Raw genomic sequence first — 16,208 nt, 5'->3', positions numbered from 1 at the left:
TGTTTATATATTCTAGAGACAAGTCTGTTTTTAGATACATGATTTGTGTATCTTTTCTCCCAGTCTGTGGCTTGCCTTTTCATTTTCATAGCAGTGTCATCTTTTGAAGAGCAAATATTTTCAATTTTGATGAAATTCAGTTTGTTTTCTCTGTAGTTTGTGCTTTTTGTGTGTTATTACTAAAGTCTTTGCCTTTTAAACCCAAGATCACTAAGATTTTCCTCCTATGTTTTCTTCTGTAGAAAAGATGACATTCTGTAGTTTAACTCTTAGGTTTATGATCTGTTTTGTGTTAATTTTTGTGTATTTTGTGAGATAGAGGTCACGGGTTTGATATTTTCTTTCAGTGTTGTTTTTTGCCTGTGGCTACCAGTTATTCCAGCATTGTTTGTTGAAAGATCATTCATTCACTACTGAATTGCCTTACCGTCTTTGTTAAGAGTCAGCTAGCTGCCCATGTGTGGGTTTGTTAAAGGACTGTTCTGTTCCATTGATCTGTTCAGTTTGTCTTTGCACCAGTACCGTACTTCTAATGTGGGCTTCCAATTTTCTTTTTTTCCAAGTTTGTTACCTTTCTAGAAACTTTGTTTCCATATAAATTTTAGAATCAAGTTGTCAATCTCTCCCAAAGACCCTGCTGGAATTCCATTTTTGAATCTATAGATCAGCTTGGGGGAGAGCTGACATCTTAACAATATCAACTCTCCCAAGCTATTATTCTGGTATATCTTTCCACTGGGCTTCACTGGTGGCTCAGTGGTAAATAATTCGCCTGCTGATGCTGGAGACGCGTGTTGGATCCCTGGGTCAGGAAGATCCGCTGGAGTAGGAAATGGCAGCCCACCCCAGTATTCTTGCTTTGGAAATCCCATGGACAGAAGAGCCTGGCAGGCTGCAGTCCATGGGGGTCACAAGAGTCAGGCACGACTTAGCGACTACACAACAGCCATCTTTCCATTAACTGATGCCCCCTTAATGTCTCTCAGCCCTTTTCTGTAGTTTTCAGTGTTGAGGTCTTTTGTCAGGTTTATCTGCAAGTTCTTCATACTTTTAATCGCTGTTGTAAATGGAATTGGTTTAAAATTTTTCAGTTTCTGAATGTTTGTTGCTTTTGTATAGAAATATCATAGAATTTTATATTGAACTTATATCTTGCAGCCTTGTTAAACTCACTTATTTTGTAGAATTTATAAGATTTTCCATATAGATGTTCTGTTATTTATGAGTAAAGACAGCTTTACCTCTCGTTTTTCAATCTAGATGGATTTTTCTTCCTCCCTCCCTCCCTCTTTTTCTTTCTTCCTTTTCTTTCCCTTGCCTTACTGTACTAGGTGAAATCTGACAAAAATGAGTGGAATTGCTGAGCACACATCCTTGGTTTTGTGCCTGTTCCTGGGGGAAAGCATTCGGCTCTTCGCCACCAGGTGTGATGTTCGCTGTGGGTGTTGCTGGGCCGAGAAGTTCTCTTCTGTTCCTGGCTTGCTGAGAGTTTTCATCAGGAATGGATGTTCAATTTTGTCAGGTTTTTTTTTTTCTACATCTGTTGAAATGATCATAGGCTTTTCCTTTTTGGCCTCTTAATATGGCAGATTACCTTGATTTTTTAATGTTAATCTGTCTTCCCCACTTTAACTTCTAGTCTTTGTTTTCTGTCTTCATTCCTGGTGTAGGCATGCGGAATTTCCCCTATCTGATTTGTTCCACTGTCCTCCCTTGTACCAGCTTTCTGTTCCTGCCCTTGGCATCAATGCGACTTGCTGGTGGCTCATTGCGTGGAGGCAGACATGGGCTAACTGCACAAGATTAGAAGGTTAGGTTAGTATTGAAACTGTGGCCAGGTGTATAACGGGCGCCCTGGCTTCCTCATTGGGGAAGTGGCATAACACCTCCTCTGGAGGTCTGTGGTCTTAGGAGAGAACCTAAGTGGTAGGAGGCAGAGGCCCACCCACCCAGGGTGCCAGCTGGTGATGCCCAGGCAGTGGTCACTGCCTGCCCGCCTCTCCAGTAACTTAAGAGCTTGCTTCTTCCTGGGAACACTGACCTGCTCAGTGCTCCTGCTGTAGAGCCTTCAGAACGCCCTTGCTTTCCCCAGACTGGCCTCTGCCCAGGGTGGGAGCAGTGTGGACGCCTTTCTCTGTGAGCTGTAAAGCATAGCACATGCTGGGTATCCCAGAGGCAGCCTGGGCTCCTGGTCCACGTTCTCAGACCTTGTTCTATGGGACCCTCAGAGGGTCTTTGCCCCCCATATGGGGGGCAAGGGGCTGGCTTGCCAGTACCTCTCCAGCCTCTTCAACCCCAGTAGCTCTGACATCTGTTTCTAGGATGGGATGGCTTCTCAGACCAGTTTTTCCTAAAAGTATAGCATATACCCAGAAAAGTGCGTAAGTTTGAAGTTTATATCTCAGTGCATGTTTGTGGAGTGAACATACCCTAGTAACTCCCACCCAGGTCATGGAATAGAGCTTCTCCCCAGAAGCCATTCTTCTTCCCTCTCTTAGCCTCTCCCCACCCCCAACTCCCCTGACTTCTGTCACCATGGACAAATTTTGCCAGCTTTTGAGCTTCCAGTCCAAAACAGACGTATTCTTCTGTTATCTACGTTTTTTCATTTGACTTGTTTTGAGGTTCTGTCTTTGATGTTCTGTGTAGCAGTACTGTCTTCATTTGACATTGAACAGCTGGATCATGACGTCGTCATCTGTTTAGTGTTGGTGGCATGTGGATGGTTTTCAGATGGGACTGTTCTGAACACGGCCGCCCTGACCATTCTCGGCACGTGTCCGCTCAGGTTTCTGTTGGTCCCTAGGATTTGCTGGGTCCTGGGCTGTGGATGTTCATCCTCACATGATGTTTGACACTGTGCACAGACTTCCCTTCCCGCTCCACATGATGATGTCCTTGGTTTTCTCCACGGCGCCTGTTGCAGGCATGCCTCCCCTGTTGCAGGCATGCCCACTGAGAAAGTCCCCACACCCACTGCTGGTCTTCTGGCTCCACACAAAGCTCAGGGCAGCAGGTGGGGGAAAGAGGTGGCCTAGAACCTGATCCCTCTCAAGTGTAGTCCCATGACGGCTCCGTGCTGATCCCCTTTCTTGAGTGCTTACTGTGAGCCAGTCAGGCTAGGTCCTGGGTGTTCGTGTGTGTCTGCTGTTCCCCTCCCAGGAGCCTGTAGGACACTTCTGTCACCCTCCCACTTCGTGGCTAGGTGGGGGGCCCGGAGCTCTGCTCACCTCTGTGCGCAGTGTCCACTCGTGCTGTCTGCCCCAGAGTATGTGGTGCAGCCCATTAGGCCGTGTCCTGCCTGATGGCTGTTGTATCACGTAGGACAGGCGCACCCAACCCTCAGTTACCTTTAGGGCCTGGTGAGTTTGCAGATCTCAGAGCCTGTTCTGTGGAAGGAGACGAGGGCTTCTCCATACCTAACCTGTGACTTGCCAAGTGACGTATCTCCTGTGGCACTGGCAGTTCCTGTTACTCTGCTCTCAGAACAGACATGGTGACCCCGTGTGGAGTACCCAGGAAGGTGAGGGCCAGCAGACCCTGCGTGTCTGTCGCATGTCTGTGACTCACTCTCACTGCTTACCCCAGGCAGCCTGGTCGTCAGTGGTGGATGTGGTCACTTTTACCCACCGAGCCTTGGCAGCCTCAGGTTCTGGGGTTAGTTTGGGCTTGAGCCCCTGTGAGAAGGGGAATGGCCTTGGCTTTCTCCTCCGTAGTCCTTCGGATATCGTAACGGAGCCTGCTGGGTGTTGCCACCTTGGTGTTCCTGGCTGCTCAGTTCAGCCTCAGTTGCAGTGCCTCACCTGTTGCTTCTGTCCTTGCCTTCGGCCGTTTCTACCCATGCCTCAGCACTGGGCCATAACCAGCCCTTCCTGTTATCTCCCTGGCCTGTGTTTGGTGCCTTGTTGAGGGAAATTTTAGGCTCTCCCCTGTTCTCAAGACTCCCATAGCAGCCCAGGTGAGCAGACTGACAGACTGTTGGTGCCGCATTGGGCACTGCACTGCCTTGAAAGGATCTTAGAAACCACAGAATGGCCTGGTGGGCAGTGGACAGGGCCGCCTTGGCCTGACCCCCGTGGGCACAGTCTCCCCAGAGGGTAGTCAGCGTGCCTCAGTGTCTACAGATGATCTGTGGATTTCCCAACATTCCGCGCAGGCTTCCTGGCTCCTGGAAGGAAAGCCGGGCTCGGGTTGGTGGCTGGTCTTGCTTCACGTCTTGGTTGGGCCGGGACTGGAAACCAGGTCCAGCCTGGCTGCTACTTTGCCCAGTCCAAGCGCCAGGAGGGTTCACTGCAGCGCGGGAGTGCCCTGCCGTCGCCTCGCAGCTTCACTCAGCCTTCTCTTGGAGGCTGGCCCCATCGCTTCCTAAAAAGCTGGCTGGTTCTCATTTTGAGTTGCCGGTATTCTGGGTGTATGTGGGCCGAGCACTGTGTGTGCCCCTCCCACGGGCATCGGACGTTTCATCTTACACAGCTGGTATTCTTACTGGCTGTTTCCACGAGAGCACGGCTGGGAGGGAGGAACCCACCTGGTGTGCTGTATGTTGTCACAGGCACTGACAACCGGACCCTTCTGCGAGCATGGATGCAGGTAGAAAACGCTCTGCTGGGCTTTCTGACTTTGCAACTGCAAAGTGTAGGAATGAACCAGCTCCCAGATACGACACATTGAGAGCTCTTGCACTCTCTGAAAGGGCCAAGTTACAACAGGAATTGTGCGTTGACCTGATTCAGAGGTCAGGAGAGTTGAAGCTTGTGGTTTTGTTGGGACGCCCTGCTGGGACAAATGAGAGAAGGGCTTGAGGGCCAGCACTATGGAGAGAAGTGCTGGTCTCCCCCTCTTTCCCCGCTTTGTCTGCAAGCCTCTCTCACCTCCGCAAGCCTCTCACAGAGGTCCCCTGGTTGGCCGCCATTCGTGGTAGCGGCCCTGGGCTGCTCATGAGGTGCAGGCAGTGTTCTCTGCCAGCTGCCTGGGCCAAGTCGCAGCTGCAGTCGGCTGCTCTGGCCACGGGTGCTCTGCGGGCTGTGAGTGTACAGCAGGCAGGGCCACGCAGGCAGCGGCCACCCTCCAGCTGTGGACGCTCCCGGGGAGCAGAGGGAAACCACTGATGAGGAAGTGCTTTTGTGCTTTTGCAAGCGGTGAGCTTGGTGACTGTGGCTGAGACACAGCCCCCGCCCCAGTGTCGCTCTTCCTGTCAGCAGTCGTGAATGAGAGTGACTTAGCTCCTGTGGGTGTGAGGTTCCCATGGGGTCCTAGCAGAGGGAGGCGCCTTTGAAAGCCAGGCAGGGCGCTGACAGGGCATCTGCCTGAGGAAGGTTCCCCTGGCGCCTGCCTGGCTGTGGGACAGAGCAAGGCAGAGCGGAGCCAGGAGGCTGCACCTTGCAGAGCTGAGGGGTAGACTCAAGGCACATCAACTTCTTTTTCTCGCTCGGGGAGGCGGGGTGGGACACACGCTGGTCACCACCAGGCTCACCTCTTGCACTGACTTGTGGTAGAGGCAGTTTGAGTCACAGAACGGCACCCGTTTGGGGAACGTGTAAAGTTCATCAGAAGCGGGAAGTTCATCAGCCACTTGCTGTGGCCGAAGAGTGAGGCTGGGACCAAATCACAGACACACACTCGCCTGGCAAAGCCCTTTCACCTGCGCGCACACCCTCGGCAGACACGACTGACACCTGCCATGGGGCTGGCGGGGCATGGTGACTCAGCCGAGGATGACCTTAGAATGCTCAGCACGTTGGAAAGCTCGAGGTTTGCTTGCTTCTGGTTGCCATCTGTGTCGTGTTTTGGTTTGGAAGGACAGCTTGCTTGCTGATGAACAGTTCCAAAGCCTTTTGAGCTAATTGGTTTTTGTAAATTCTAGTCTAGACTATTCTGCTTTAAAAAAACAAAACAACAACAGAAAAAATGTGACTTCCACATGGCTGGTTTAAAAGTGAACTAGCTTTTGCTGCTGACCTGGTGGGCTTTAAGCCCCCTGAAGGAGTTGGTGTGGGCTGTGCTGCATAGATGCAGGGCCACAGTGTGGTCATAGGCTGGCTGGACAGGCGGGGTGAGTCCCACCTTGGTGTGTGCCATTTCCAGGGCCTGGCAGGGAGACTCCAGTGCCTTTGTCATTTATCAAGTGGTCTGCAGCTCAGGGCAAGCACTGGGGATGGGCTGAAGGCCCTGCTGTTGGAGATCTCTCCAGCTCTAGAGCACCGTAGGCGGGAGACTGAGGCAGCCCAGAGACCGAGGCAGCCCAGAGACCATCCGTTGGTGCTCTGGGCACGAAGCCAACCCTGTGTGGCTACAAGGAACTCTGTAACCTGTCCGTTTTCCCACTGTGGAAGGTGGATGAGGGTATGTGGGTGGGAGGCTGTCACCAGCCTGGTGGTGTCTGGGAGCCCTCCCAGTACAGTACCAGCTGGGCTCTGTATGGTGGGCAGGCCCTGCACCAGGCTAGTGTAAAGCCACTCTTCTCCATCATCAGCTGCATGGTGAGCACTGGACTTCTTTTGCCTTTCTGGACCCTCAGATTTCTTATCTGTAAAGTGGCGTTTGAAGAAAGAGAAGCTAGAGACTTTGGTGCCTGCAGGAACCCAACAAGGAGTGGTCCTGTGAGAGTCAGGCCAAAATGACTTACTGTCTTACTACTGCCTTTGGGTCTCACCAGTTCTTGAACTTGGGGAGTACAGGGTCTCCCCTTTGCCACCAGGGCTGCACACGTCTAGCTGCACTGCCAAGAGGTTGGGGATTTCGAGTGGAGTGGGAACCGTTGATGCGTGGAGAAAAAGGAGCAGTGAGCGGATAGACGCCAAAGAAGTCTCAGTTCCTTGTTTCACATCAGGGCTGGAAATCCCCCACAGGGCAGTAATTATTCAGGGCCTGCGGTTTACCTACCTATGCCCTGAATTACTGCTAGGAGGAGGCTGAGCAGCGGTGGATCTGCCCCTTGGGCTAGCCCCACCTCTGTACATGGGTCCAGATGCAGGGCAGTGACCCAGCCGCAGAACAGCTCTCAGACATGTGCCGAGGGCGTGGGGACATCCTGCACTAGATGGTCTCAACTCTTACCCCAGCTGCTTCTGAGGGCTGCCGCCCTCCCTTGGTCCTGTCAGTTAGGTCCTGTCACTTGTGGGCATCCAGTGTCCCTTCCTCCTCCTCATTCACTGTGAGTCGAGCAGCAAATGTTGTGGGTTAGACTGGCTGCAGTCATGACCTAGCACTCGATGCGGGGCTCTCCAGAGGGAGGCCTTGCTGCTTCCCCCGTGCTCTTGGTCCTCTCCTGATGGGAGGTCCACATAAGAACTGGGGGGTTTGGTTGGTGGTAAGGAGGGTCCCCTCCTTGCTTGCCAGCATGTGCCCTGGGGTGTCCTGAGGTGTGAATGGGGACATGTTTGGGAAGGGTTCTTTCCCTGCCTGAGCCCGGCTGGAAGGAGCCCAGTTTAGGAGGCTGCTTCCCTCCTTTCTGCCTGGGATGGATATTGGTTCACTTTCCTGTCTGACTGTGGATACCCAGTTGTCCCTCGTGAATCCCGAGTCTAGAATCTGCTAGCCCTTGGCGCAGTAGAGGAGAAGTCAGTTCCACACATGGTCACCAAGTGACCGTGTTCACCTGGGCCTCTCTCCCGGGGCTGCCCGCCGACTTCCCCACGGACTTCTGGCCCTGCCTCTGCTCCTCGGAGTGTTCCGCTGCTGCCTGGCCCACCTTGCCTGCTCCCTGCCTCTTCAGAGGAGCCCTCCCTGCTCCTCCTCCTTGGTGCCTGCCCTGAGGACACTTAGGCATCCCCATGCACAGGGGCAGACATCATCACCTGGAAGAATATTTACTTGCAATAAAGAGGCCAATCAAATAATGAAAATATGTGGGCTGGGACAATGAACAATTTACAGGAGAAGTCGACATTAGTAGAAAGGGGAGGTGACACTTGTCTTCAGTCATTATTAAGGAACTAAAGATTAATCTATGGCTATTGAAGGAGTCCTAATGAGAAGATGAGGCTGCAAGTGTTCAGACATCCCTCACATGTGAATTCTGCTCCTTTTGGGAAAGCTGTTTGGCAAGTGGTTTTGAGAGGTGGTTTTTTGTTTGTTTAGTTTTGTTTTGGTTTCATTCCCTGGGAATGAATTCCAGGGGAGATATCCAAAGGCCATGCATGTGCCAGGCTCTTCCGGAGAGCAGGAGGCTGTGAACGACCCTTGGGCTCTCTGGCCTGTAGAGCTGCCCCAAAGCCCCCTTTGGGGTCTGCGACTGGGAGTGGCTCAGAGGCTTCCTCCCTGCACAACAATGGCATACTGTCTCTGCTGTGATGGTGGGTGAATGTATTTTTGGACAGACAGGTGCCAGGAAGGACCTAAAAACAGGGTGGTCTGTTGGCTAGCAGGACCAGTTCGGCTCCCACCGTGTCTAAGGTTAATGGAAGGCCATTGTGTGGTCAGCCTACTTTCCCCTGGTCTGCCCTTCCTGCTGGCATCCTGGCTCACGCCAGGGTCTTTGCTCTGGACCTCTCTCCCCTCTCCAGGGCTTGGATACCATCTCACCTCTGGAGGTGCTGAGGCTTCTGCTGTCCACCTCGGAGGCCCAGCTGAGATACTACTCTCACCACAGGCACCCCTGGCCTGCCTTTTACCTGACACCTACCTACCTCCCTGCCCCAGCCGTCCTGTACTGGGGCTTTTTTTACAGGCCTGGAGCCTGGCTAGAAGCCTCCCCTTGGCTATACTGAGCCTTGGTGTCTCTGCTGTGCATTGGGCCCTCTCGTTGAGAGTGGAGGCAAGGGCCGCAGGCTGCTGGGCTATTACTCTCTGCTGGATCTGAGGCTGGAGGCCCAACCTTGCACTGCATAGAGCCCAGGACGCCTTGTTAGCTGTGCTGAGGGTAGAACTTGGCCTGCTTCCTGGTCCTTAGGGCCTGATTGCCTCCAGATGCCCAGATAATACTCCCTACATAGCGCTCAGTGCCCTTGCTAGCATGGCTGGAGCAGGGGAGCCAGAGGGATGAGCCCTCGGGTGGTCCTGAGCTTGAGGAAGGCAGCAGACAGCGCTCTCCACAGCGCTGAGAGCCTGAGCACCGCCTCAAAGCCGAAAGCCCCTTTGGATGCCCGCCTGAGTGTAGAGGCTGCTCGGCTGTGACTGGGGTGGCAGGCCTTTCCCCAGCCCCACCCTGTGTAGCTTCCAGGAGGGTCTCTGGCTGTGTGAGGGTCTACAGTGCCAGCTTGCTCCAGCCCCCAGCGTTGCTCAGGTGTTCTGCCTCCCCCTCCTCTGGCAGCAGGACAGTGTCTGCCCAAGGACAAGGACACTCTGTGCCACTGGGCTCGCTCTGTGGACACTGCTGGTCCAGGAGTGTGTAGGGACCCAGGGCTCTAAATACACCAGGGTGAGGTCACTGAGGTGGAGAGAGGCCATGTGGCAAGCCCAGGACCGTGCGGGCCAGAATCCCAGGGCTGGGGACAGGGAGCGGGTGGCCTTGTTCCCGTGGGACCAGCCTCCTCACTGCCCAACCGTTTGTCAGGATATTTTCTTAGACATCACTGCTTTGGGGCTCCAGAAAAATCTTTGTCTACCCCAGGGTTGCAAAGATATTTTCCTGTTTATTCTAGAAGCCTTAGAGTTTTTGCTTTCACATTTAGATCTGGGGTCCATTTTAATTTTTGAGTATGCTGTGATGCTTAGTGTAGTTGGAATCAACCCAGTGTGTATCTCCTGTGACTTTTCATCCACTGTGGTTTGAAGTTCATCTGTTGATGTACTGAAGCTGCAGTGTGCTCATTTCTAGAGCTCTTGAATTTCTTAGTCTGTTCAACTTTTGGACGACAGTGGTGTCGTTAGAACATATGACCACATGACCCAGTCCTTTACATCACATTCATAAAATGTGGTGGTAATAATAGTTCACACCTTCTGCTTGAGGTTGTGATAATTCAGTGGAGTAGTGCTGTATGGAAACAGACCTTGGTAGAACAGGGCCTGGTTCATAGCACGTGTCATCGAGGTATAGAATTGCTTGGTCACGAGACACACAAGTGTTTGATTTGACCAGACACAGCCCAGTGCTCCCCAGAGTTGGCCGTACCCCAGAACTACCTGGTGGTGTCAGATACCATTTCCAGCAGTCTGGCGTGTGTTCGTTGCAGCCGCTTGTGGGTTCGGTCTGCCTCGCCTGATGGCCAGGAGAGTGGAGCGCTGCTGCACCATCTCTTGTCGTGCCCAGTGCCTGTTCGTGTCTCCCAGCCCGCGTTCTCTGTGGGCTCAAACACAGACCCGGCGGGCCCTGTGGCATTGGTCTCCTCCCACTTTGTGACTTCTGCTCTCCTTGGGATGTCTTTCAATGAACTCTATAAAGATCTTGTTAAGGGAACTAAATTGATTAGATGATTATGCACAGCTGTTTTACACGTGGTGCGTTTTATTCAGTAAGTCCTTCAGCCTCCCATCAGATGGCAGACTTGAGTGCATTTCCCACATCAAGAGTGAATCTTGTTTCATAAATGTGAATTTCAGTTGTGCGGCAGCCGCTTGGGCAGATGGGTGTGTCCATGGACAGACTCAGTCACCTGTTCACCGGGCACTGGAGGAGGCCGACGGGAGGGTGCACACTAGGTGCGTGCTGGCCCCTGGGAGCAGGTAGGAGGCTGCAGGAGGGGGTCTCCCGTGATGCTGGCTCCACCGGCGCTTGGGAAAGGGCGAATTGTGGAGCAGGCCAGCACCGGGAGAAGTGCCTGCGGTCTGACAGCGGCTCTTGTTTTACAGATCCGGAACATGGTGGCGGTGCAGGAAGTCATCTCCAGCCTGGAGAAATACCCCATCACCAAAGAGGCACTGGAGGTGAGCGCTCCAGGTCTGAGCACTAGGGCGGGCAGTGAGGCGGGGCCCGGGCTGCCCCAGCCCTGGGCTTCCTTAACTTCTTGGAGCCCCAGAGACTTTGCTCACTGGCCCAGCAAGGCCTTAAAGGGAGGAGTGAGGGGGGCATGCCCTCCTGGCCTGCACTGTGCCAGTCCACAGCACATGGGCACTGCAGGAAATACGAGAGGCTTTAGTTCAGAGTTGAGGCCCCTTTCTCTGCAGGAGGCCCTGCACACTCTGCAGGGCGCAGCAGAGGCTCCAGTGAGTGAGGCTGGCTCAAGGTCCCGTGTGCTGTTGCCTTTGCCACAGTGTGCTCTCACCTAGAAATCTCCCCTGGCCAAGTGTCCTTGAGGTGGCCGTGAATGGTCCGCGGCCTTCAGGAGTTGCGAGCCTGTGAGATGATGCTTCTGAGAATGCTCTGTCTGTCCCATGGACTGTAAGATCTGAGGACTTGGGTTTGAGAATTTAAATGTCACGAGGGACCCAAAATCTTCATAGGTTTTGTGTCTGGGAGACCAGTGGTTTAGGGGGCCTGTGGGGTCATTTCAAAGACACGAGCCCTTCCCCCAGCTCCATGGGAAGCTCCATTTCTGCCCCAGCTCTCTCTTCATGGGGTGTCCCTGTCCTAAAAGCGTGTCGTTGTGTCTCTCTGGCTGTAGGAAACCCGCCTTGGGAAGCTCATCAACGACGTCCGCAAGAAGACCAAGAACGAGGAGCTTGCCAAACGGGCCAAGAAGCTGCTGCGGAGCTGGCAGAAGCTCATCGAGCCCGTGCACCAGAATGAGGCTGCGCTGCGGGGGCTGGCGGGTGCCACCGGCTCAGCCAACGGCGGTGCCCATAACTGCCGGCCAGAGGCAGGGGCGGCCGGCCCGCCCAAGAGCGTCCATGACCTGAAGTACCGCAATGACATGCCAAGGCTGTGCGGGCAGCGGCTGGACAGGTTGGGCAGCCGCAAGCGCCGGGGAGACCAGCGTGACCTTGGTCACCCTGGGCCACCTCCCAAGGTCTCCAAGGCGAGCCACGACTCCCTGGTCCCCAACTCGTCCCCCCTCCCCACCAATGGGATCAGCGGGAGCCCTGAGAGCTTCCCCAGCCCCCTGGACAGCAGTGGGCACGTGGGCCCTGAGGGCAACCGCCTGGAGCACGGCGAGAACGACAAGCACAGCGGCAAGATCCCCGTCAATGCCGTGAGGCCGCACACCAGCTCCCCGGGCCTGGGCAAGCCCCCCGGGCCCTGCTTGCAGACGAAGGCTGTGGTGCTGCAGCAGTTGGACAGGGTGGACGAGACTCCAGGGCCCCCCCACCCCAAGGGGCCACCTCGCTGCTCTCTCGGTTCCCGGAACTCACGGCACGAGGGCTCCTTTGCCCGGCAGCGGAGCCCGTACACGTACAAGGGCTCCCTGCCCAGCCCATCACCTCGGCCCCAGTCGCTGGATGCCACGCAGGTGCCGTCACCGCTTCCGTTGGCCCAGCCGTCCACGCCCCCTGTGCGGCGACTCGAGCTGCTGCCCAGCGCAGAGAGCCCCGTGCGCTGGCTGGAGCAGCCGGAGGGCCACCAGCGACTTGCAGGGTCGGGCTGCAAGGCGGGGCTGCCACCGGCTGAGCCGCTCCTGCCCCGGGCAGGCTTCTCCCCAGACTCCTCCAAAGCGGACAGCGATGCTGCCTCCTCTGGTGGGTCAGACAGCAAAAAGAAGAAGAGGTACCGGCCTCGTGACTACACGGTTAACTTGGACGGGCAGGTGGCTGAGGCTGGTGTCAAGCCTGTCCGGTTAAAAGAGCGGAAGCTCACCTTTGATCCCATGACAAGACAGATCAAACCTCTGACCCAGAAAGAGCCAGTGCGGGCCGACAGCCCCGTGCACACGGAGCAGCCCAGGACAGAGCTGGACAAGCCCGAGGCCAAGGCCAGCCTCCAGAGCCCTTTTGAACAGACGAACTGGAAGGAACTGTCACGCAATGAGATCATCCAGTCCTACCTGAGCCGGCAGAGCAGCCTGCTCTCGTCGTCAGGCGCACAGACCCCGGGCGCTCACCACTTCATGTCGGAGTACCTGAAGCAGGAGGAGAGCACTCGGCGCGGGGCCCGGAAGCCGCACGTGTTGGTGCCTCATGGCCCGCCCACGGACTTCCCCGGGCTGAGCCGCGAGGTCACCCGGGACGATCTGGACAGAATCCAGGCCCACCAGTGGCCAGGGGTGAACGGGTGTCAGGACACACAGGGTAACTGGTATGACTGGACGCAGTGCATATCGCTCGACCCGCACGGCGACGACGGGCGGTTGAACATTCTGCCTTATGTCTGCTTGGACTGACTGGCCCTTCGGGCGCTCAGTGCATTCCCACCTTGCAGTCAGCCATGGAGGACGGGCACCAGGGCCCGCCGCCTCCAGTGGTTGGGAATCCAGGGGGTCCGGCCCGGGGCGGGAGGGAGGAGGCGAGAGTCTCTAGGTCTCTCTGCACTCGTCCCTCTAAATTCTCCTTTTGTGAAATGCTGCTACCAGTTTACTAACAAAATTGCAAAGGAAGGACCGCGTGAAAGGAAGGCCAGCAAAGTGAGTTCAGAACTCTATAGCAAACCAGCTATAAAAAGCGTTAGTCTCCCACCCCAGAAGAGGTGCGGACGCTTCCCAGCCCTGGTGAGCTGGGACCTCAGTTGCAGGCAGGCACAGAAAACCTGTGGGAGAGGTTACCTTTAACACAGCGACAGAAGCACGCATCTCATCTCTTTGCATTTTCTGTTTTTTAACATGGCCCTAAGTGTTTGAGGCAGTGGGCAATACTGCGGCCTCGATTTGCACCCCACCTGGCCAGCTTTCCCATCACGGTGCCTCAGCTGTAGCAAGCTGCTGGCATCAGGCAGGCCAGCTGGCCAACCAGTTTGATCCATGCTCCCTGGGCATCCACACATTTGTATCTGGTTTCAGTTACAGCCCAGTTTTTAAAGAAATGCTGCAGAAATTTGTTTTCTAAAGTTTATTTTGCCCCCTCTTCCATCTGACCACCAGACAAGTAACTTGCCTTTTGTTCTTCCCTCTTCAGTTTCCCCTTCCCACACATATCTAGAAAAGTTCACCTTTCTAGAGTTCCTTTCCCCTCAAAACACAAAAGTAACCGCGGGTGCTACTGGTGTGTAAGCTGTACTGTTGGGCGAGAAGAGACCTGTCTGTATGCTGGAAACACTCATAACCATTCCTTTAGATTCGTTTGCCTTATGGTTATTTGTCATAAACGCGATTTGCAAAAACAAGGAGCCTTAGTGAATGTACAGTACCTAGACTTCTGTGTTCTCAGGACGCAGAAGGGAGCAACTTTGCTATTTGGTCCAGTAAGTGGACACCTTGTGATATAAATGTGGAAATAAAAAAAAAAAAACATTTGCACAAACCAGTCTGAGAATTGTTTTTTTAATTTGGTCCTTTATAGCCACATTCATCCTTTCTGGATTCTGGATTAGCCAAGACAACCTGGACCCCATGTCCAAGGTTCAGGCCCCATAGCTAGCCAGGCTGTGGGGAGATGGGCAGGGCAAAGTCACCAAGTCCAGCCTATTAGCCTTCTGCATGGACACTGACCTCTACCTTGCCTTTCATTCATTCAGGGTCACAATGCCTCTCCCACCTGCAGAGTCGGAGGGGCCACATTGTGTCCATTCCAGACCTCACTTTCCCTAGAAAGAGAGAGCTTTGCCTTCCCAAGCAGGCTCCACAACCCAGGTCTCAAGTGACCTTGTCTTACCCCCTGAAATATTTGTAGTCTTCCTTAACCATAAAGTGATGATCTTTTCATTCTTCTCCCTCATCTCTGAAACCATAAGCTTTGGCTTTCTATTTTTTTCACTCTGGAATAAATCATCTTGACCATATTTACTTGATGTCACAGATGAGGAAGCAACTCCCCCTTTAGAGGAGCAGCCCCACCAGGCAAATCAGGAGGTCCAGAAACATGCGATCAACCCAGAGCCACAGTTTCAGCGCCTTGGGGAATTCTGACATAGCCCTGGTGCAGGGCATACCTTCTCCTAGAAGTGGGTGAAGTAGCTTTGAGGGCAGTCTAAATTCTGCCCCTGCCATCTACCACCTGTATGGACCTGGGCTAGTCACTTTACACATCTGTCCCCATTTGGGAGATATAAATGGTACCCCAAAGCTGTGAGGAAGAAATTATATGATCTGAATTTAGCGTTGGGGTGGGGGGGCAAAAAGCTTGTCATCAGGACCATTGGTGCTGTGGAATAACTAGTTTCCTCAGTCCACTGTGCCTGTTTTCTCACCTGTAATGTGGCCAGCTGACATGTGGGTATCCTGAGGATGACATCCTCCCAACAAAGGGTCAGAGGCACAGCTGGAAGCTATTAAGGTGCAGGTTGGCACCCCATGAGCACTTTTCTCAGACCTGGGCTCAGGAAGGTCACTGCTCCTCCACCCCCTGCAGGCACCACCTCTCCTGTGTCTGAGTATCTAGTAAGCCTTAGGGTACAGATACTGCCTGACTTTGAGAACACAAGGTTAAGCTGTGACTTCCCACCAACATTTTACGGATACAGTTGGGTTGCCACTTTTCAATTTGCCAAGTAAAGATACAGTAGAAGGAAAATTTTAACACTCTCTATCGCCCCCAAAGTTGGAAGTACATGATTTTTCAAAGTCCTGCAGTGTAAGATCATCTTGCTGAAAACACCAGTTGTTTTCCGTTGCGGCTTTGGGCTGCTCTATCCCAACTGGTCCTTGAGCATCAGCAGTAGGGGCCAGCACCACGCCCCTCCGTCCTGCAGATCCCTAGAGACAGGTGCCCGAGGAGCTTGCCATTACTGCGACCCCCAAACTGGCCAGAGGACGCATGCCACGTAGCTTCCCTTCTCTGGGCTTCGGTCCATTAGTCGGTGAAATGAAGACAGTAATACCGCACAGCGCATTCCCACAACGTGCTCCAGGGCGCTCTGGGCTGGCCCCTCTGTTGGAGTGCGGCCACGGGAGTTCGCTGCCGGTGTGCAGAAAGAATTTAGCCCATGGAGAGGTTTTCACCATTCGGTTTCTCTTCTTTTACCTTCGTCTTCCGACCATCAGGAATCTGGCTGGAGGGCGCCAATACAGCCCGGATATCGAGGTTTGACCCGCGAACTCGATCACCCGCTCACAGACACCGACATAGCCGGGACCTACCGCTCCCTCCAGCCCCTCCTGCCTGTGCTCTGGGACCCAGTTAGGCTCCCTCAGGCCAGCCCACTACTCTCAGAGCCCTTCTGGGCTCACGGTCCCCTTTCCTTCCGCTTCCGGGACAGACCCCGCCCTCCAGGAAGCCCATCGATAGGAGGGCGGGGCCTACGTTCGCTACGTGGTGGCGGGCGCGTCGGCCGGCGCGTGGCGGTGACGGAAGCGCCGGTGGCT

At 54.2% G+C, this 16,208-nt stretch overlaps 1 protein-coding gene across 2 annotated transcripts in view; it reads left to right on the top strand.

Annotated features, from left to right (window-relative positions):
• MED26 (mediator complex subunit 26) overlaps positions 1-14,208 on the top strand; it is a 39,874-nt gene extending 25,666 nt beyond the window's left edge. The window contains exons 2-3 of one of the 2 annotated variants that reach the window (XM_018051349.1): positions 10,732-10,806; positions 11,484-14,208. In XM_018051349.1, coding sequence (XP_017906838.1) covers positions 10,732-10,806; positions 11,484-13,136 — 1,728 coding nt within the window. In that variant the 3' untranslated portion in view covers positions 13,137-14,208. The remainder of the gene's footprint in view (positions 1-10,731; positions 10,807-11,483) is intronic. The other variant, XM_018051350.1, reaches the window with a different exon arrangement.

Source organism: Capra hircus, chromosome 7 (genome assembly GCF_001704415.2).
Source record: "Capra hircus breed San Clemente chromosome 7, ASM170441v1, whole genome shotgun sequence".
Taxonomy (NCBI): Eukaryota; Metazoa; Chordata; class Mammalia; order Artiodactyla; family Bovidae; genus Capra; species Capra hircus.
Note: the sequence above shows the minus strand (reverse complement) of the source record. Positions and strands in the feature narration are given on the sequence as shown.